Here is an 18,312-nt window from a genome sequence, read left to right as displayed (position 1 = left end):
CTTAGAAGCAAACCACATAATGACACCTTAAATAATTAACATTAATTCCTCATACCATCAAATATTCAGCCAGTGTTCAAGTTTCCCTGGTTATGTTGAAAAAAGAAGTATATACTTGGTTGTTCTAAGCATGATCCAAATAAAAACTATGCATTGTATTTGGTTAATATATTGCTTAAAATCTCTTTTTCTGCCCTTTTTCCCCTTGTGCAATTGATTTGTTGAAGAAACTGCATCTTTTGACCCATGGAGGTTTTTGCATTCTGGATTTTGCTGATCATGTCCTCTAGGTGTAGTTTAGCACAGGTTGGCAATTATTTCTTGTTGCGATAGAGCTTTTTCCACTGCAGTTTTCCTAATGTATTATGAGATACGAAAGGGTAACTCTCCTTAATTCTGCGCAGTCCTTGTGTAAAGAAATTTACAACATCATGAACTATTATAAGTCATGTAAAAGGCAGGTCTAGTTGATGCTCGTCCACAGTTATTTGTCCTGAAGTAATAAGAGCTCTCTTAAAAATCATGATTCAAAACTGCCAGAGCAAGGCATTTAAACACACTCTGAGCTATAGATCGTCAAGTGGCATCCCTTGTAGTATGTCTTTTAGGTTACTTGTCATAACTATTATCAGGAAATAAAGGAAGGTTACTTGATACATTCCTTCTGCTTTTCAAGCTTGTTATTTATAAAGAATGTAGCATGTGTAAAATGGGCTCAGTTTTAGTTTTAAGATAGTTACGTGGAAGTCCTGTGTGGAAGCCTGGTGAATGAGGTATTGGTTAAATCCTGTTGTCACTACTTGTGCAGAACAGTGCCTAGCACCGAGTCAGGGCTCAGTGCATTTTGATTGAATGAATGAAACTCCAGTTCAAATACATAAGCATGTAAAGCTGTATATACTTTGGAATAGGGGAAAAAAAAAAGTCCTGAGAAAGTAAGCACGAAATGAAACCAGTTTTCATTTTTGTGATAGAAAATTTTCATCCAGGCTATGAAAAACTAATAGCTCGAGAATCTGCTTTGTTAGCTTTTGTCTCTACTCCTCTTTTTGTAATTTGAGTTAATATTTTAACGGCACAGAGTTATTTATTGTGCTGTAAGGATTAAAGCTAGATTACACTGGAAGCTTTTAAAAATACACATATCAAGATGACTAAAATAAAAAATAGTAAGAATTCCGCTAGAAACTGGGGTAGTCAAGGGGGAACATCTCATTGTGATGCGAATTTGCATTTCCCTAACGGCCAGTGATGTTGAACATCTTTTCCTGTGCTTGTCTGTCATCTGTATGTCCTCCTTGGTGAGATGCCTCTTCATGTGTTTTGCCTATTTGCTAATTGGTGGTTTTGTTCTTTTCTTTAACTGTTGAGTTTTGAGAGTTCTTTATATATTCTAGCTGCAAGTCCTTGAGGGATGAGTGAGTTGCAGATATTTTCTTCTGCCTGTAATTTGTCGTTTCAGCTTCTTCACAGGATCTTTTGCCCAGCATACGTTTCTCGTTGAGTGAGGCCTCATTTATCTCTCTTTCCTTATATGCGTTGTCTTTGTGATGTCAAGTCTAAGAACTCTTTGTCTAATCATAGGTTGAAAGTTTTCTTTTTTTTTTTCTTAAAGTTTTATGGTTTTATATTTCCATCTAAATCTATGATCCATTTTGAGTTAATTTTTGGATAAAGGGCAAGGTTCAGGGCAAGGTTCATCTTTTGGCCTGTGGATGTCCAGTGCTCCAGAATCACTTGTTGGAAAGGCTATCCCTCCTCTATTGAATTGTTTTTACACCCTTGTCAAAAATTGGTTGGATAGGAGGAGGGGATAGCTCAGTGGTAGAATACCTGCCTAGCATGCACAGGGCCCTGGGTTCAATCCCCAGTACCTCCACTTAAAAAATAAATAAATAGAATTAAGAATTTAGTTTTAAATAAACCTATAATATTTTATCTGGAAAAAAAATAAACCTAATTACCTCCTCCCCTAAAAAAATCAGTGGGACATGTTTGTAGACGTCTATTTCTGGATTTTCTATTCTGGTCCATTGATCTGCCCACCTCTACCAGTACCACACTATCTTGATTACAGTAAGAAGCTTTGACATCAGGAAGGAGTCCTTCTTCTTTCTTCTCTTTCACAACTATTCTGACCATTCTAGGGCCTTTCACTTTCCATATACATTTTAGAATAAGCTCATCTATGTCTTCAAAAAAAAAATCTTGATGAGATTTTTATGGGAATTGCTTTAAACCTATAGATTAATTTGGGGGGAATTTATCTCTTTACTATGTTGAGTCTTCCAATACATGAACACAGTAGAGAATAAACGTATTTAGATTTACACAAAGAAGTAGATACTTCTTTGATTTCTTTCAATAGCACCTTATAATTTTCTGCATACAGAACCTGTACATCCTTTGTTTTTGAATCTTCTTCAAAACAATAAATTGGTTAATTAATTCTCAAACATTAGCACTTACAAATGAGCGCCAATACTGTGCTTGGTGCTAGAAATATAAAAAGGAAGACAAAGCCTTTGAGAGGCTAGTGGGACAGAGTTTTAGGAGAGTATGTTGTTTGAACTGAAATTTTAGCTAATAACAAAGAAGGTCATTTTTTTCTCTCCAAAATAATTCACTGAACAGTGAAATTGGAGATTTATGATTGCTAAAAGAACCACCAGATAGAACATGTTTGAGAGCACAGGCTTTGGAGCAAGGCAGGCCAGATTTTGAAACCTAGCTCAGCCTATTGGCCATTTGACTTTGGGTCAGTTGCTTAAGCTTTAGAAGCCTTATTTTCATCTCTAAAATGGGATGATAATCTTGCTGACCTCTTAGGATTGTTGTAAAGATGAAAGGAGAATGTGTAAAACTCTTACCACCATGCCTGGTGCCTGTGTGTGCTTCGTACAGTACGGTTACTTTTATTGTTAATTTCATCTTATATCAGGGCTAAGTTAAAAAAGACAGGGTAGCTGGGTGAATAGTTCAAGGCTGAACCTGGGGTAGGGGTCGGGGAGGGAATAGGGTACACTGAAATCAAGGAGTAATTATTATAAGACAAAACAGGAATTAGATATTTCAAAGAGTGTAGCAGTCTCTCTTTTTTCAGAAGCCTGTTTTCACATGGAGAACAGTAGGGATAAGTTAGCTTAAATTTTTAATTCTACTCTGCCTGGCTTCTTCCTTCATGCTAAGTATAGTCATTAGGCCCAAGAAGTCATTAAAGTGTTTAATAAGGTTATTAAATTGACTAACTGCAGCTACTGAAGCAATTTTCATAGGAAATCCATATGATTCTAGGTATGGAACTTGGAGCTGTCCTTTGTGGCTGACAGACTGTCAACATTCCTTTGAAGGATGGCAGGCAGCTTCATGAGGGATGCGTCTAATTAAGAGATTGTAGGTGAACCTTGGCTTCCTGGGTGTGCTATTCGTAGCTGGAAGTATCCTGAAACTTCCCTAATTCCTACTAATTGCAGAGTGGGGGAGGGGAGGCCCATCTGAATTATAGAATATTTTAAAATAAATGTACTTTTATTACTTTCAAGGACGTATTTTAACTCCAACTAGGCAAACAAATTGTTGTCTGGTACAAGTCTTAGGGGGCTCAAGTTATTGGCGCGATCAGAATGATTTTCAATTATTTCTATGTAAATAGGTGCTTCTGGTGTTCTTTAGGGTGCTCGGAAACAGTTGGTTCTCACAGATCTTCAACGCTGCTCTTGTGGCCATGTGCTGTTAATTGGCACACCCTTAGAAGAAGGGGTTTGTTAAATGAAGATAAACTTTAGACCAGCTGCTAAATTACATCATTAATTCATGGGGTCCAAGAACCCAAGTTGGTGAGGTTTTTATTTCAATTGAAGTTTGATCTTGGTTTTTTTATTTTCCCCTGAAGGCAGTTTATTTATTCCTGTAGGCATTCATTTATTGATTAAATGATATTAATGGAATGCATTGTTTGTTTCAGGCACTCAAGTTGTACCGACAGCCTAAGTTACCCTATAGGAGCTTAGCATCTGGGAGAGGAGGCCGACATGAGTTATAGTCCGGTAAGGCCTGCCCAGAGGCAGTAGGGGCTTGGAGGAGAGTCAAAGTAATCAGACTGGGTGAATCTGAAAATTTCCAGACGAATTCCAGAACGATTTCTAGAGACTGATTTGCACTTTGAAAATGGATTAGAGTGAGCAGAAACTGAAAGAAGGAAGACGATGACCACGACGAAGGAAAAAGCGGAAGGTGGGGGTGGAGACAGCAGTCCAGGCTGAGAGAACAGCGTGTTCAGAGGCAGAGGCGTGGAGGTGAGAAATGGCATGTTGCGTATGGGGACCTGAGCTTGGCCTTTGGAGATAAGCAGAGTGAAAATCATGGAAGGCTGTATTGTGCTGCCTCAGAAGCTTGAACTTGATCTTGAAGGTTATGGGGCACGTTTTGTAGGATTTTCAGCAGGAAAATGACATCATCACATGTGTGCTTTGGAACCATTCTTGTTTTAGTGTGGGGGGTGAATTGGATGCAGGCCCAGGGATCAATTAGCAGACCTTGTGTTGAGGTTGGGCAAGCAGTCCTTGAGTCAGTGCTAGCAGAGAGAATGGAGTTGTAGGTGGTTCACAGGAGGGTGAATCTGGAAGACTTAGTCAGTGAGCCAGAGATAGAACCCCAGGGACTCTGAGTTTCTGGCTAGGGTTGTCAGGGACGAGCTGGGCAGCAGGATGATGTGGGAAGGGTGTGGACTCTGTGTGCTTATTGGACTTCCAAGTGAGCTGTCTAGCAGGAGGCTGGATGTGTGGAGAGATGCCTGGGGGATAGAGAGAGAGTCATCAGCTCATACTGAGCGCTTGAAATCCCATGTTTGGATGAGGTCACCCTGGAATCGTGACAGGGCGAGAACTACAGCCGGATGGCTCCCAGGGCCGCTGCAGTGTTGACGGGAACGAGAAGGAAGAATTCAGCAGTTAGCACTCCAATCAAATCAAAGATTTCCAGGATTGAAAAAAATACTTGGAGCCTTAGCACCATAGTTAATTTTGAGTGTACATTTAAAATGCACAGCTGTGTTCTTAGAAAAAAATTTTTTCCAGCATGTCTTTAGAGTATGTATTGAATATGTCCTTCCCTACATAATGATTAGCTGTAATGAGTAATAATAATAATGGTAGAATCTGAGCCCTCGACCCATGGAGATGAGGAAGATAGATCCTTTAATTTGTCATTATGCCATCCATTCCTTTTACGGGTAATGTGAGGGGCCTGCTCTGAGCAAGTTCTATGAAATCCTGAGGTCACTTTGCTTCAGTTTTTGCTGAAAAATTACACTGTAGAATGTTTGCTACTGGGTTCTTAAATGAATAAATTATGCTTAAAAAAGATATACAACTGGTTTAGCGTTTGTGAATTGCTTATGGCCAACGCCTATGGGAAGGCCTCCATGCTTTGGATATATAAGCATTTTTCCCTCTATGTAATAATGCTTTACATTCTTATAGCACTTAATGACAAATTTCCTGGTGTGCTCACAGGTAGTTTATAATTTGATCCTGCTAACGAACAGCTGAGATAGGTGATAGGTTGGATGGGCATCATTCCTATTTTCCAGATGTAGAAACTGAGGCTCAGTGAGTAAGTTCATAATTTAGGAAGTAGGTGACTCAGAATTTACCCCTTGTCTTGTGGCCATAAATCCAGTACTTCTTCCCCAAAAAGGAACATGTTACTCAAAGTTTATGTGTTAATTCTTGGGCAATAGCAAACAAGTAGGAAGATAAAAAGCTCTGATTTTTTTTTTGAGAACTATTTGTCATTTCTACCATCAGCAATTAATAAATTAATAGTATGTTTTAAAAATCTACTTATTTACTTATTTTTTTAATTTTGGGAGGAGGAAATGAGGTTTATTTTTATTTATTTTCTTTAATGGAGGGACTGGGTATTGAACCTAGGACCTTATGCATGCTAAGCATGTGCTCTACCACTGAGCTTTATCCTCCCCTCGCCAATTAATAGTATGTTGAGTGGTCAAGGGGTCTGTGACGCTGTAGTAACCCTGAATTTTATAGTTTTAGTTCATAAACCTTTTTTTTTTTTGGAATGACAAGTTTGTAGCGAATTGACAAATGGATTTCTTTGTCTTTTCATTTTGTTTAACCTGTGTGAAGGCCCACAATTTCAGTAACAGGTGGATGTCTTCTCCTGTTAATGTGGAAGATGGAGCTGTTGGAAATACTTAATTTCCTTGTGGTCTGCCTCTCCAGTGGAAAAATGGAGCTGCTGGCACCTTGTGAGGGAGCGTGGCTTCCATGTGACCTGATGACTAGGAGCCTTCTCCCTTGATCCTGCTTGCAGAGGACAAGATAACCTTGTCAGCTATTGTCAGCATCCTGCCCTGCTCAGAGTGTAGGACCCGGGGCCAACTTCTCCACCTGGCTCCGTGCCCAGCACCCAGACTGCTTTTAGGGGCCCATGAAAATGTTTGAATTTCTTGCAAAGTCAGAAGAATGAAATGAACCTTTATGTCAAAGAAAAGACTTTACTATATAATAATATATTATCTTTATGCCAGGGCAGTTGTAAAGTGTGATTTTTAATATTCTTTTGTGGAGGAAAGGGACCATGAAGGTCAGACTGCAGCCCTGAATGTGTGGGGGCATTTGGAGGGTAGGGGTGGTCTACCGTTGCCTCTGGTCTTCTGTCCTATTCTTAACCTTTTGTCCTTTGGTTCATTGATTCATTGATACTTGATTCATTCCTTCTAAGACCTATGGGTATCTGAGAAGCACTCCAGCAAAATGAGTCACACACAGACACACACAGACGCACACACACACACACAGACACACACACACACACACAGACACACACACACACACACACACACACACAGGGTGCCTGGGTTCTGTTTCATTTCCACATCTGGGCAGGATCTACTTATCCTGACCCCATCACACTGTATGTAATGAGGAGCTCTTAACGATATACTTCACTTGAACAATTGTTTCGCTTGGACAATTGTTTTTAAAGTCCTGCTTGAAATGTAGAAAGCACTTTTAAGAAATAATGGCCAAAATGTTTAGAGCATTGCTATGTTGTGTCTTGTTTTTATGATCTCTCTGTCTTCCAAATGACTTTAAAAACACATAATGAAAAGATGTTAAAATAAGACTTTTGGGAATATTAACTTGTAATTCCTGTCTGTAAATGGAGGTCGAGCATTGGGCAGAGGTCGTCGATGCAAGAGCGAGGCGCTGCTTTAGAAGGTGAGACTTGATAGGTGGCAAAAGCTATTTAAAGGAATGTGGACTCTTTTTCTCCTTTTCTCTTAATCTTCTGTCCTGGAAATTCTCATTTGATTATCTGCATAACAGAATGGAGATGCTCTGTCCAGAAAACCCCATGATCTTTCTTCCTCTCCTGCTTTAGAGCGTTGATGTCCCACTTCTCAGATGTGCCTCAGCAAATCGGGAAGGCCTCAAATTTCAGCCCCGAAGCCGTTTTTTTGTTTTTTTTAAAGAAAGAGTTAAAATATTTAAAAATGAAATTCAATTAGCAAATTTATAATCATCAAGTGAGTAAATGATACTTTTAAAGTTTATTGTGCCACAGGGAACTACGTTCAATATCTTGTAATAACCTTTAATGAAAAAGAATATGAAAACGAATATATATATGTATATGCATGGCTGGGACATTGTGCTGTGCACCAGAAATGGACACATTATAACTGATTGTACTTCAGTTAAAAAATAACTAACTAAATAAATATAGTTTATTGTGCCAAACCTAACACTTTTTTGTTGTACCTGTTTTCATATTTTAAAACTAAGCTAATTCAGTAAAGAGCACTTTTTAAAAAATAGTATATTTTAAACTTTACTCTGTATTTCCTATTCTTATTATCTTTAAAAGGGAACAAAATGATCTACTTTGTATTTTTTTAAACTTCTCTAACTTTTAGCTATCTCATGAAATTGTTATGACGATGAAACGATTTAGTATATGGGAAAGTAGATTTAAAAAATAGAAGTGTGTCAAAGGTGCTCATCTTTCTGGTCCTAAGTTAGTGCTGCTGCTTCTCAGAAAGCTGGGGTGCACAAAGTCATTTCCAGCGCTCACGGCTTGCTTTTCATATAACCTTTGCCACTCTCTCTTATTTGTGTTCTAGCAAGTGGTTTATCAGGCAGGACTGAAGTTTTAATTCAGAGAGTTGAAGAAAGTAAGAAATAATCGCTGTTAAAACTTGATGAAAAATGTGAGCCTATTTTTCATGCTTAAAAATTAAAAATCAGGGGGAGGGTATAGCTCAGTGGTAGAGCGCAGGCTTGGCATGCATGAGGTCCTGGGTCAACCCCCAGGACCTCCATTAAACAAACAAACAAATAAACAAATAAACCTGATTACCCCCCAAAAGAGAAAAGAGAAATAAAAATTAAAAAATAAAAACATTAAAACAAAATTAAGATAGTTTTAGAGTATCCTTTCTCATTGTCTTCACATAACCTGTAAAACTGTCCCAAAGCACACCCAGCTCAGTTTTGCGTTATTCTAAAAATTCCATTTCTGGCAACAGTGTTTTTTGGACTTCCTGTGGTGCCTGATTCATTAACTTTACTTCTTGTTTTTTTAAAAGATTGCAACCATTAAAGCTAATTTCAGTTTTATTCCAGCCCCTTCATTTCTTCCAGCTTCTTCCAGCTGCATGCAGTTCTGAAACACGTTTCTCTGTTTGCGATGCCCTTACAGGAATTTGTAAGTGTCTGGGTTCGAGATCCTCGGATTCAGAAGGAGGACTTCTGGCATTCTTATATTGACTATGAGATCTGTATTCATGTAAGTATGCCGTCAATAGTCCAGAGAAGTCACAGTCATTTTTAGGTAGCATACATTTGGTGTGATACTATGATATAATTGAAATTTATAAATAATTTTCCAATTCACAGGACTGAATTTGAATGATTACAACTAATGCTTGTATCTTAAATGAAGTAGTACGATGATTCCGAAGTTGAAAAATTAACTTATTTGAATTCCTTATTGTACCGTTGTTAATATTAATGTTTTAATGTTTATTGCCTTCATATATGAAGATGTGAATACATCTAAAATTCACAGTTTTTATAGCTCATTAATGATATCTTTTTATGATCTGTTGTAGCATATTTCTGGACACTGTATTACCTAATGAATCTTAAGTTTTGAGAGGATATAGAGTTCTTTGGAAAAAGAGATGTGCCGTGTTTTTTACGTAGAACAAGAAAGTAGGAAATGGCTCTGTGCGATTATTTTACCTTAGCCTAGATTCTGGGTAATTATGATAAGTAAATAACTAAAAATGACTTATTTTATTTGGAAAAATACTGTATTGTAGTCTCTTGAACAGTGTCATGTGGTGTGTGGCCTCCTTTAATTATTTTGAGTAAGAATCAGCAATCTTCTCCTGAAAAGGGCCAGATAGTCAAAGTCTTCAGCTTTGTGGGCCATATGGACTCAAAACTACTCAGTTCTGCTGTTATAGGGCGCAAACAGCCATAACAGCACATAAATGAATGAGCATAATTGTGTCCCGATAAAAATGTGCTTATAAAGACAAGTGGTGATCTGAATTTGGCCCAAGGGCTGCAAATAGTTTATTGGCCTTTGATCATGAAGATCGTCACTTCTTCTGTCTGATTTAGTCCAGACTTGAGAGCATAGAAATGGGCTCAGATTTTATCTGTGACTATATATATAGCACAAATGGGACAGAGTTTAACCATCCTTTAAGCTTCCCATTGTTAATATAGCTAAATTGGTATATTAGTCACCCAAATACCACCCACAAATTTCTCTATTTTTTTTCTCTCCTTCTGAAGTTCCCCAACTTAGAAAATAAAGTAAAAACTCAGAACTGCTTTCGTGATGATTGTATTGTACAGGGATATGCCTTGTATTTCGATTTTGTTTTGGTTTTACTCATAACGTCACACCAGATGTACATTCTGTGTGGAAAATTATAACATGGGTATGTAAAACTAAGCATTTGAAAATGAAATGAAATTCTTTAGTTGCCTTTTAACTTCCTCTTAAAAAATGTGTGGGTGATGGTACATTTTAGAGGAGATATGACATTGAATTATCCTCAGGGAGTTAATGGAAGTCTAGAGCCTTCTCTCCTACATAAATAATATGATGTGAATTCAGAAGTGTCCATCTAGACCCAGAAATGATGGGTTCCGCAAATATTATTTGGCGGTGCTCTGAAGTGCTAATAAATTGACAACCAATAAATCTGGGCTTGATAGGTAGCAGAAACAAGCCAAAAGATTTCGAAGAATTTCAAGTAGTGATCGCCATGTCATTTGATCCCAAGGAGGCTTCAACCTGCTGCATGGTTAGGGCTGGCTGGGGAGCCGGCAGAGTTCTCATCAGCCCCATGTACATGTATACTCGTAGGGCTTTGCAGGTAGGGAGGCTGGGGTTTAACTCATTTAAATTACCCTCAAGGGAAATGATGCCAGGTAACTCTGAAGTCTTCGCATTTACTTGGGATTTTAACCAAATGGACTTGAGAGGTAGGTTGTCCTTAGTATATACTCTCCTGAGCTTGTCCTGCAAATGAAAGACTTAGATAAGATATATCCTAGTCTGGTGTGGGTACCAGATGCCAGTTATTGGCATCCAGTGATGCTGAGCAGAGAAATGGAAGGGAGTTAACTAGACCTGGCTGTACCTGAGGTGGTAGCAGTCTCTGCCGTGGCCTTGTCCTCTCTAGGGAGGGCGCACTGAGAGGAGGCCTGCCCAGGCCTTGTTAGGGCAAAAATTCTAGTGTCTCAGCGGCCTGCTGTCTGAGTCCCCAAGGATCACATTAGAGGGAGGCCCTGGTGTGTTTTGAAACCCACACAGAACGTTATTTTGCACAAACTCCATCCAGCGTGTCGCGCTGCCGTATCGTCAGTGATGGGATTTAGGTCAGTAACTACTTTGGGGGCAAGTCTCTTAACCCTCTGCATCCTGAGGCTTTTTTGCATTTTTATAAAGTTCAGGAATACCAGGAAACATGCCATACATTTCCTGGGAATAGTTAAGAATGAATGCACGTGATCACTGACATTTCCTAAGGAAAACAACTGCTGGGTGTGTGTTAAAGGGTAGAATAATAATACAGGTTTTGAAATAATCTGTGTCTTGGAGGCAAAAAACTCTTCTCATTTGGCAGTGTAAAGATGATGAAATAGAACTTATGCAGAATAGAGATCTTCTTACAAAACTGATAGACAAATACTTGCCAGTCTGTTGTTTTACCCAAAGGAGAAACACACATATTTACCAGCCTTGTGTTTACTCAAAGGAGAAGCATCGATGTTTTGCTTCAGGTAGGGACTCTGAGGGTGGCTCAGAGTCCGCCTTAGGGTAGCTGGAAGGAAAGCAATGTCTACTAACGGATAATAATATCAATAGATGACATTTGCTACCTGCTTATTGTGAGTCCTGACAACCGGCCTGTGAAATAGGAAGGTACAAACCCCATTTTACCATTCAGGCAACTGGGGTTTAAGTGACTTGCCCTATAGCAGAGGCAGGACTGGAATTTGGGTCCCCCACGCACATGCTTGTGCTGGGCACCGCACGCCTCTTTTCACTCGATCACACTCCTTTGCACCTCTGGTAGAGAAAGGAAATGCTGTTCTCGTGTTTAAAAGTGATTGATGGGTTATATGCAAGACTTGAGTCTGACATCAATGCAAATGTATTGTTGGTTTTTAAAATCCTACTTTAAATGGATATTGGAGCATATGGTGAGTTATAGATATAAGAAAAGCATTTTTTTCTTCAAGTGAGGCTTATATTTTTCATTTTCTTTAAACAGACCAATAGCATGTGTTTTACAATGAAAACATCCTGTGTACGAAGAAGATACAGGGAATTTGTGTGGCTGAGGCAGAGACTCCAAAGCAATGCTTTGCTGGTGTAAGTGATTTAAAGAGTGTATTGAGGAGACTTTATTATTATATTCAATATTTAAAATTTTGACACACTACTATATATGAAATAGATAAACAAAAAGGATGTACCGTACAGCATGAGAACTATATTCAATATCTTGGAATAACCTATAATGGAAAAGAATCTGGAAAAGAATACACACACACACATATAACTGAGTCACTTTGCAGTACACCTGAAACTAACACAATATTGTAAATCAGCTATATTTCAGTGAAAAAATTGACGTGTGTTAAGATATATAAAATATGAAGTATTTTGTAGTATCTAGCTTTAGTTAGCTTTTTGGCTACTACATCTGATTTCAAAATTTGTCACTTGAATTGTACATACATTTATGAGCATTGACTATGAAAGACCTCAAAAATGCTTTAAAATGTTTTTCTTTGAGTTAACTGATATCCTCATACCCTTATTATATAACCATATAGTATATATAACTGTATAATAGTTGTGTCATAATTATCATATGTAATTTGCTTTCATTTTGAGGGATTTCTGTAACTAAACCACTTTGATTTGATGACTAATTTTTTTTCTTTCTCCTAAGACAACTGCCAGAACTCCCATCTAAAAACCTGTTTTTCAACATGAACAATCGCCAGCATGTAGATCAGCGCCGTCAGGGTTTGGAAGATTTCCTCAGAAAGTAAGTATGCAGAAACTCTCGTGGGCAGACAGGAGATGTGAGTGAAGCGTTTTGCAAGAGCTGAGTGTCCCATGGATGATGGCTGGGCAAGAATGTTTCTGTTTCTGAAATGCTAATAATCTGCTCTGGAGCGAATCTCAGTGATTCATTTCCTGTATTAGAGCTCCATCTTGTGGCTCCCATCATACAGTGCATATTCAGGACCAAACCTTCCAGAAAGAAAACAATGAACTGAGTCAGATAACAACATATTCTCCCTTAAGCTATAAAGCAGAGCCAGATTACTTGGGAGTTTAGCTGACAAAACTAAAATTTGCCAGGAAATTAATGTGCTTTATTAAAAAGGCACTTCTTAAAAACTGTATTTACAACATTTGGGATTGACAGACCAAAACCAGCTCTACAGTGGGCTGCTCTAAATGAATAGGTGAATGCTGTGCTTTGGAGGGAATGTTTACAAGGGAGTACTTAGTGGTGTTTGAATGGTCTCAGTGGGTTATTGACTCTGGAGTACTTGGTGATGGTTGGTACAGCAGTTAAGGTGATGTGAATTCACACTACCGTAATCCCTCTTTCCCCCCACTCTGGAATGCTGGAATACCCACCCCATGGGATGGCACACTGGTTTGCACACAGACTCTGAGGCCGGACTGCCTGGGTTCAAATCCTGCTTCTGCTACTTATTGTCTGGGGTTTGGGCAAGTCTTTTATCTCCTCTATGCCTGTGTTTGCCCATCTATAAAATGGGTAGCAATAGTATCTACTTCATAAGGTTGCTGAGAGGATTAAATGAGTTAACGAACTGAAAGCACTCACAACAGACTGACGTCTAACGTGTGGTATCCAAGTGTTGGCTATTATTTTAATATACTTAGACATGAAATAGCTTGGAGCTGATTTTTCTGTCTCCCTATTTTATAGATAAGGAAATAGGCTAAGTCTTAGCACTACTAGTTAGTGGCAGGGCCCCATCTCCGGAACTTTCTTTTTCTACTAGCTTTAGGATCTAATGTAATCTCCTTTTGAGTTTACTATGTGGTGCCTTGGAACTCAGCTGAAATAATATGTTGCCCTGTCCCCATATGGCTCAGTCCTAAAGGGTTGGAGTATTAAGTATGCACATGAATATTCATATTTATTCCTATTAGATTGACATCACTTCTTTCCTTTGAAGGGGTCAGGGAGACATACAGAAAAACCCAAGATTATAAAATGTGGGAGGGCGGGAAAAGAAAAAGCAGCCAGAGGAATAAAAATGACAAGACACCAGAAGAACCGATTAACCGAGCCAAGTCATTGGAAAAGATCACAGTGTACTACTCTTTGCGGTATCATAGACACGACGGAACAAAGACCTGGCCAGGTTTTCTCTGCCCTTTCCCTTTGGGGGCAGCTCCAATTTAATTGTCTGCATGAGACCCAGGTGGCTGATGGCCTTTCCCTTAAGATGTGGTCCCGGCAGCCAAGTTGGTGGAGTGGGCTGTCACTGCAGATGCTGCTCGGGGAAGCTGCAGACTGACCATTGCCCGTGAGACCCGGGCAGGGCTAGTGAAATCCCGCAGTCCCCGTAAGCACTGCGGATCTGAGTGTTTTCTCTAGAGAAGCCTCCTGATTTGAGGTCAAAGGACAGCTTGTATCTCTGTGTTTATGTTGTTGGTTAAGCGTAGGGCATATATTTTTTTGATCAGGAATCACTTCATTGTTTTGAACATGACCTTTCCTTACAGTTGATCAACCAAATTCATGATGGAGTGTCGTTGGGCCGCAGGGGTTGGGGCTTCCTTGAGGTTATTTTTGGATGCTGTGTTGTTTGGCAGTTTGCTGGTTGAAGATGATGCAGAGGTCACAATGGAGGGTGTCCTGGGTCAGGGGCTCGAGGAACTGGGTTCCAGGTCTCCCCTAATCTTGGCTCCTGATGTTTGTCTGGCTCTGTGACCTTGGACAGGCCTCTGAATCCCGTGGGCCTGGGTTTGCTCTAAGGAGTGTGAGAATGTAACACTTGCATTGCCGACCTTGTGGGTCATTGTGTCCCTCAGATGACAGCTCAGAAAGGACTCAGAAAACCTATTTATTAAATGACTTCTTTGGACCAGGCTGGGTCCTGGGGTTATAGGACTGCACAAAATGGACACATATCCTTGTCTTTCTGAAGCTTTCCTTCTAGTGGGGAAGCAACTGTATACATACCAGGGGATGGCTGGATTCAATAAAATTGGATCTGGATTATCATCCAGAAGTCAAATCATGGATCAGACAGACACCAAGTTCTCTTGTGCTGTTTGTTCCACTGGGGTCTGTGAAGATTAGTCTCCAAGCTGATGAGTTTCACAATAAAAATGAAAGCTGGTGCTTCTGTGTGATTTGAACCTGAAGGAAGCGAACAGTCTAATACCACACAGTTGGATTCAGTCCTGACCTAAATGCCCTAAATACTGTGGCCCCTCCAAATCCTTCCCACCCTTTTCTGTGTCCCTCAGATATTTATGCGTCATCCTGCTGTTCTTAGTCTGGTTGGTGTAGAAATAGCATCCTTGCATGTCTCTGCCTGGGGCACCCCGTTTTCCTCCAGCCCAAACCCACTTTGGGAAACTGGATGTGATATGTGACTCGGCCATCTTGACACTGTGTCCTGTGCCCTCTGAGGCCCCGCTGGTTATCCGTTAAGTAGGGCCACCATCAGTATCCTGTGTGCCTTGTTTGTAGAGCCCTTGGGGAACTTGAGAGGGAAACACCATAGCATTAAAATGTGAAACATGCCTGTGTTGTAGATATTCAGCATGTACTTTTAAAACCTGGGTTTTAGGTAAGTTTTGAAGTTATGAACCAAGAGTACTATATATGTTCAAACCCTTTGAAACCAAAATGCTGCTGTCTCTGTGCATATGTGTGTGTATATAATATGTATTTTTTCATTTTAAGATCATTTGTGAAATAATACATATTCAGTAGCAAAGTGCATATCCAGGCCAGTTTTCATAGAGGAATTAGAAACTTGATTTTTTTTGGCAGGGCACCAAATAAGAATAATTTATATACCATTTTATTGAATACTGGCTATATGTTTAGCTTTTTATGTTTTAACTCCATACTTAACAACAACATTAGGAGTCAAGTTTCATCTCAGTTTTTATTGACAAGGAAATTATAAGAAAGGTGGGGGCACTGTATTAATCCCAGGAACTGGAAGGTTTATAATTAGAAGAACTCTGAAATGCTAGCTACATTTGGTCAGTATGATTGTGAGATTTTCCAAACATACTCATTTTTCTTCCATCTTGGCCAGAAACTTTTAGATTCCACCCCCCCCAGGCTAATTATAAATTGTAAGTCACTTTTATTAATAGTTGTGAAAAAAATTGTAGACCAAATTGTAAACTCTGGCATCCTACTAATTTTTTTACATTTGACAGCTGTCACAAAAGGGAGCTGGGCTTTCCTTCTTGACTGAATTCATCCCATTCATGTAACTACATGTACTTCTATATTACTGTTTTGTATTCCTTAAAAATTTAAGGAATTTAAATTAAAAATTTTTTTTGCAAAAGGGTACCTTGGAAACACCACAGCTAGTTTTACACACACACACACACACACACACTTTTTGTTAAGTCTGTGTTCAGTAGAGGGCACCACAGCACAGATCATGAATGCCTTCAATGAAGATTTGTATGTTTTATTTTTTTTTCTCATGGTAACAGGTAAACAGGCTGAATTAAATTTTTTTCCTACATAAAACCACTAACCTTCCACATGCTAAACAGATGTGTATGTATATCATTACATTGGGTTTAGCAGACTCAGGGCATCCTTAGTTAGGATTACGTGGTTTTGCACAGCGATATATGTTCTCAGCTGAACCAATATATAATACACCTAATAAAATCATCTTGAGGAAAACCAGATTTTCAACTGTGTTTAATTCAAGGAAAAACAGGTTTTGCTTTGTTTAGTTTAAAGTTGTTATGGAGAAAGGAATAACTTTTGACTTATGTTGTAAATATCTCTTCAGAAATTCCCTTAAAATTCTAGAGGCAATTTTTGTTCCTTGTATAAAGGCTTGAAAGTTGTATACATTCATTTTTTATGGAGGCTTATAAAGATGATGTTTTATTGACTGTTTTACAAAGTACTCTTTATATTAAGTTTGAAGTTGATTTTCTGCTGTTAGATTTGTGGAAAAAGTGGCACAAACATGACTAAAGTAAAAAAATGATTTAATATTATGGTGGCGCTCATAACTCTCTGTGATATACAGTAAGCCAGATATTACTAAAAATGAACTAATTATGCTCACTGAACTGGATGGGAAAACACTCCCCAAATTTTGTATTTTGTATTTTTAATTTTGGAATGAAACACTTGACTGAAAATAAAAATCATAAATACGATAAATTATTTCTGTTTATTTAAAACTCATATCCGTGGAGTCTGGTGACGTAAATTTTGCCAGCCAGAGAGAGGGAATTTAGAAAACCTAAACTGTGCCCTGCAGATGTACCGTCTTTGAACTCTGGGCCCGCATGGGTGTTCAGATGTCCCCTCCCCAGCCACATCTTTCTCCGGGTTCATAACTGTGAGCTGGGTGATGTGCCGGCTCCCTCTGGCTGTTCACCTGTGTGTCCTCCAGGTGGCAGTATTCAGCAGAAAACACTGGGAAATAATGAGTCTAATGTACGGTAAAATTGGAAATTGAATTATAGCTCAAGAAAAAGGACGGTAGCCTTGAGGTCCCGATCAGCCTGGACTCTGATCACTTTTGTTTGCTGTACCCATGTGTTAGGTTACTAGCAAGTCAGTAACAGCGCGTGAGCAGTTCAAGGCTCGGTAGAATTGCTTTAGACATGAAATAAAGCTAAAATGAATTTGTGTCCAATATCATTGGCATTAGTGCTCATTACTTTTGTGGTGTAATGCCTCAAACCATCTAAAATCAATTTTAAAGATTACCCATTATTTTATAAGGAAAATAAAACACATTTCCAACAGAAACAAAGCAGTAAGTATAATTCTATGAACAGTTACTTGTACCATTGCTGGCAGGAAACCACTAACAAAAGGACACAGAAAACACTCCGTTCAAACTTCACAGCGAATGCAAGTTAATATTAATGGCTTGTTGCTATATAAATCTTCTCTTGATTTGAAGCATTTAAAACAAGAGCGGTAAACATCTGTAAATGCAGAAAATAAATCTGAGAGTGCAGTGAAAGGGACTTACTGCTTCACTACTTGTACTTGGCAGATTAATCTTTATCATGTGATACGGTCATCTTCTGGGAGAACCCAGGGCGGAGGACATGGAGGGAGTGGAAGTGTTTAGCTGCTTTGCTTGAGATTCTGCCTTTTAAAAAAGCACAAAGGTTTTACTTTTCCTTTCAGTAGGTCAGTAAAGAGTATTTTCTCATACTACATTTGTAAGCCTATTTGAAGCAAAGGCGACAGCTAGATTTTGGTTTCGATACTGTGCATTTTTAGACATTTGCCTTCTTGAAGAAATAATTCTATTTTGTTTGGAAGAGAAGGAAATAGGATTTTAAGTAAATTGGTATTAATGGCCAAAAGAGATTTACATTTCTCATTACTTATTTTAAAATGAAGAATATAAGGTAAGTTTCGTTTGGTCTGGAATACATAATCTATTTTTCATAGCTCTCTGTATGAAAAATCCCATGTTGGGCAGAAATATACTTGAA

General features: G+C 38.8%; 1 protein-coding gene across 7 annotated transcripts in view; it reads left to right on the top strand.

Annotated features, from left to right (window-relative positions):
* Window positions 1-18,312, top strand: part of SNX10 (sorting nexin 10) — a 61,489-nt gene that overhangs the window by 41,136 nt on the left and 2,041 nt on the right. Inside the window, exons 1-5 of one of the 7 annotated variants that reach the window (XM_072964800.1) lie at window positions 3,310-3,393; window positions 3,965-4,046; window positions 8,731-8,817; window positions 11,834-11,934; window positions 12,521-12,619. In XM_072964800.1, coding sequence (XP_072820901.1) covers window positions 4,032-4,046; window positions 8,731-8,817; window positions 11,834-11,934; window positions 12,521-12,619 — 302 coding nt within the window. In that variant the 5' untranslated portion in view covers window positions 3,310-3,393; window positions 3,965-4,031. The other 6 variants (XM_072964803.1, XM_072964801.1, XM_072964802.1 and 3 more) reach the window with 6 other exon arrangements.

Source organism: Vicugna pacos, chromosome 7, assembly GCF_048564905.1.
Source record: "Vicugna pacos chromosome 7, VicPac4, whole genome shotgun sequence".
Taxonomy (NCBI): domain Eukaryota; kingdom Metazoa; phylum Chordata; class Mammalia; order Artiodactyla; family Camelidae; genus Vicugna; species Vicugna pacos.
This window is presented reverse-complemented; position numbering and strand designations above follow the sequence as displayed.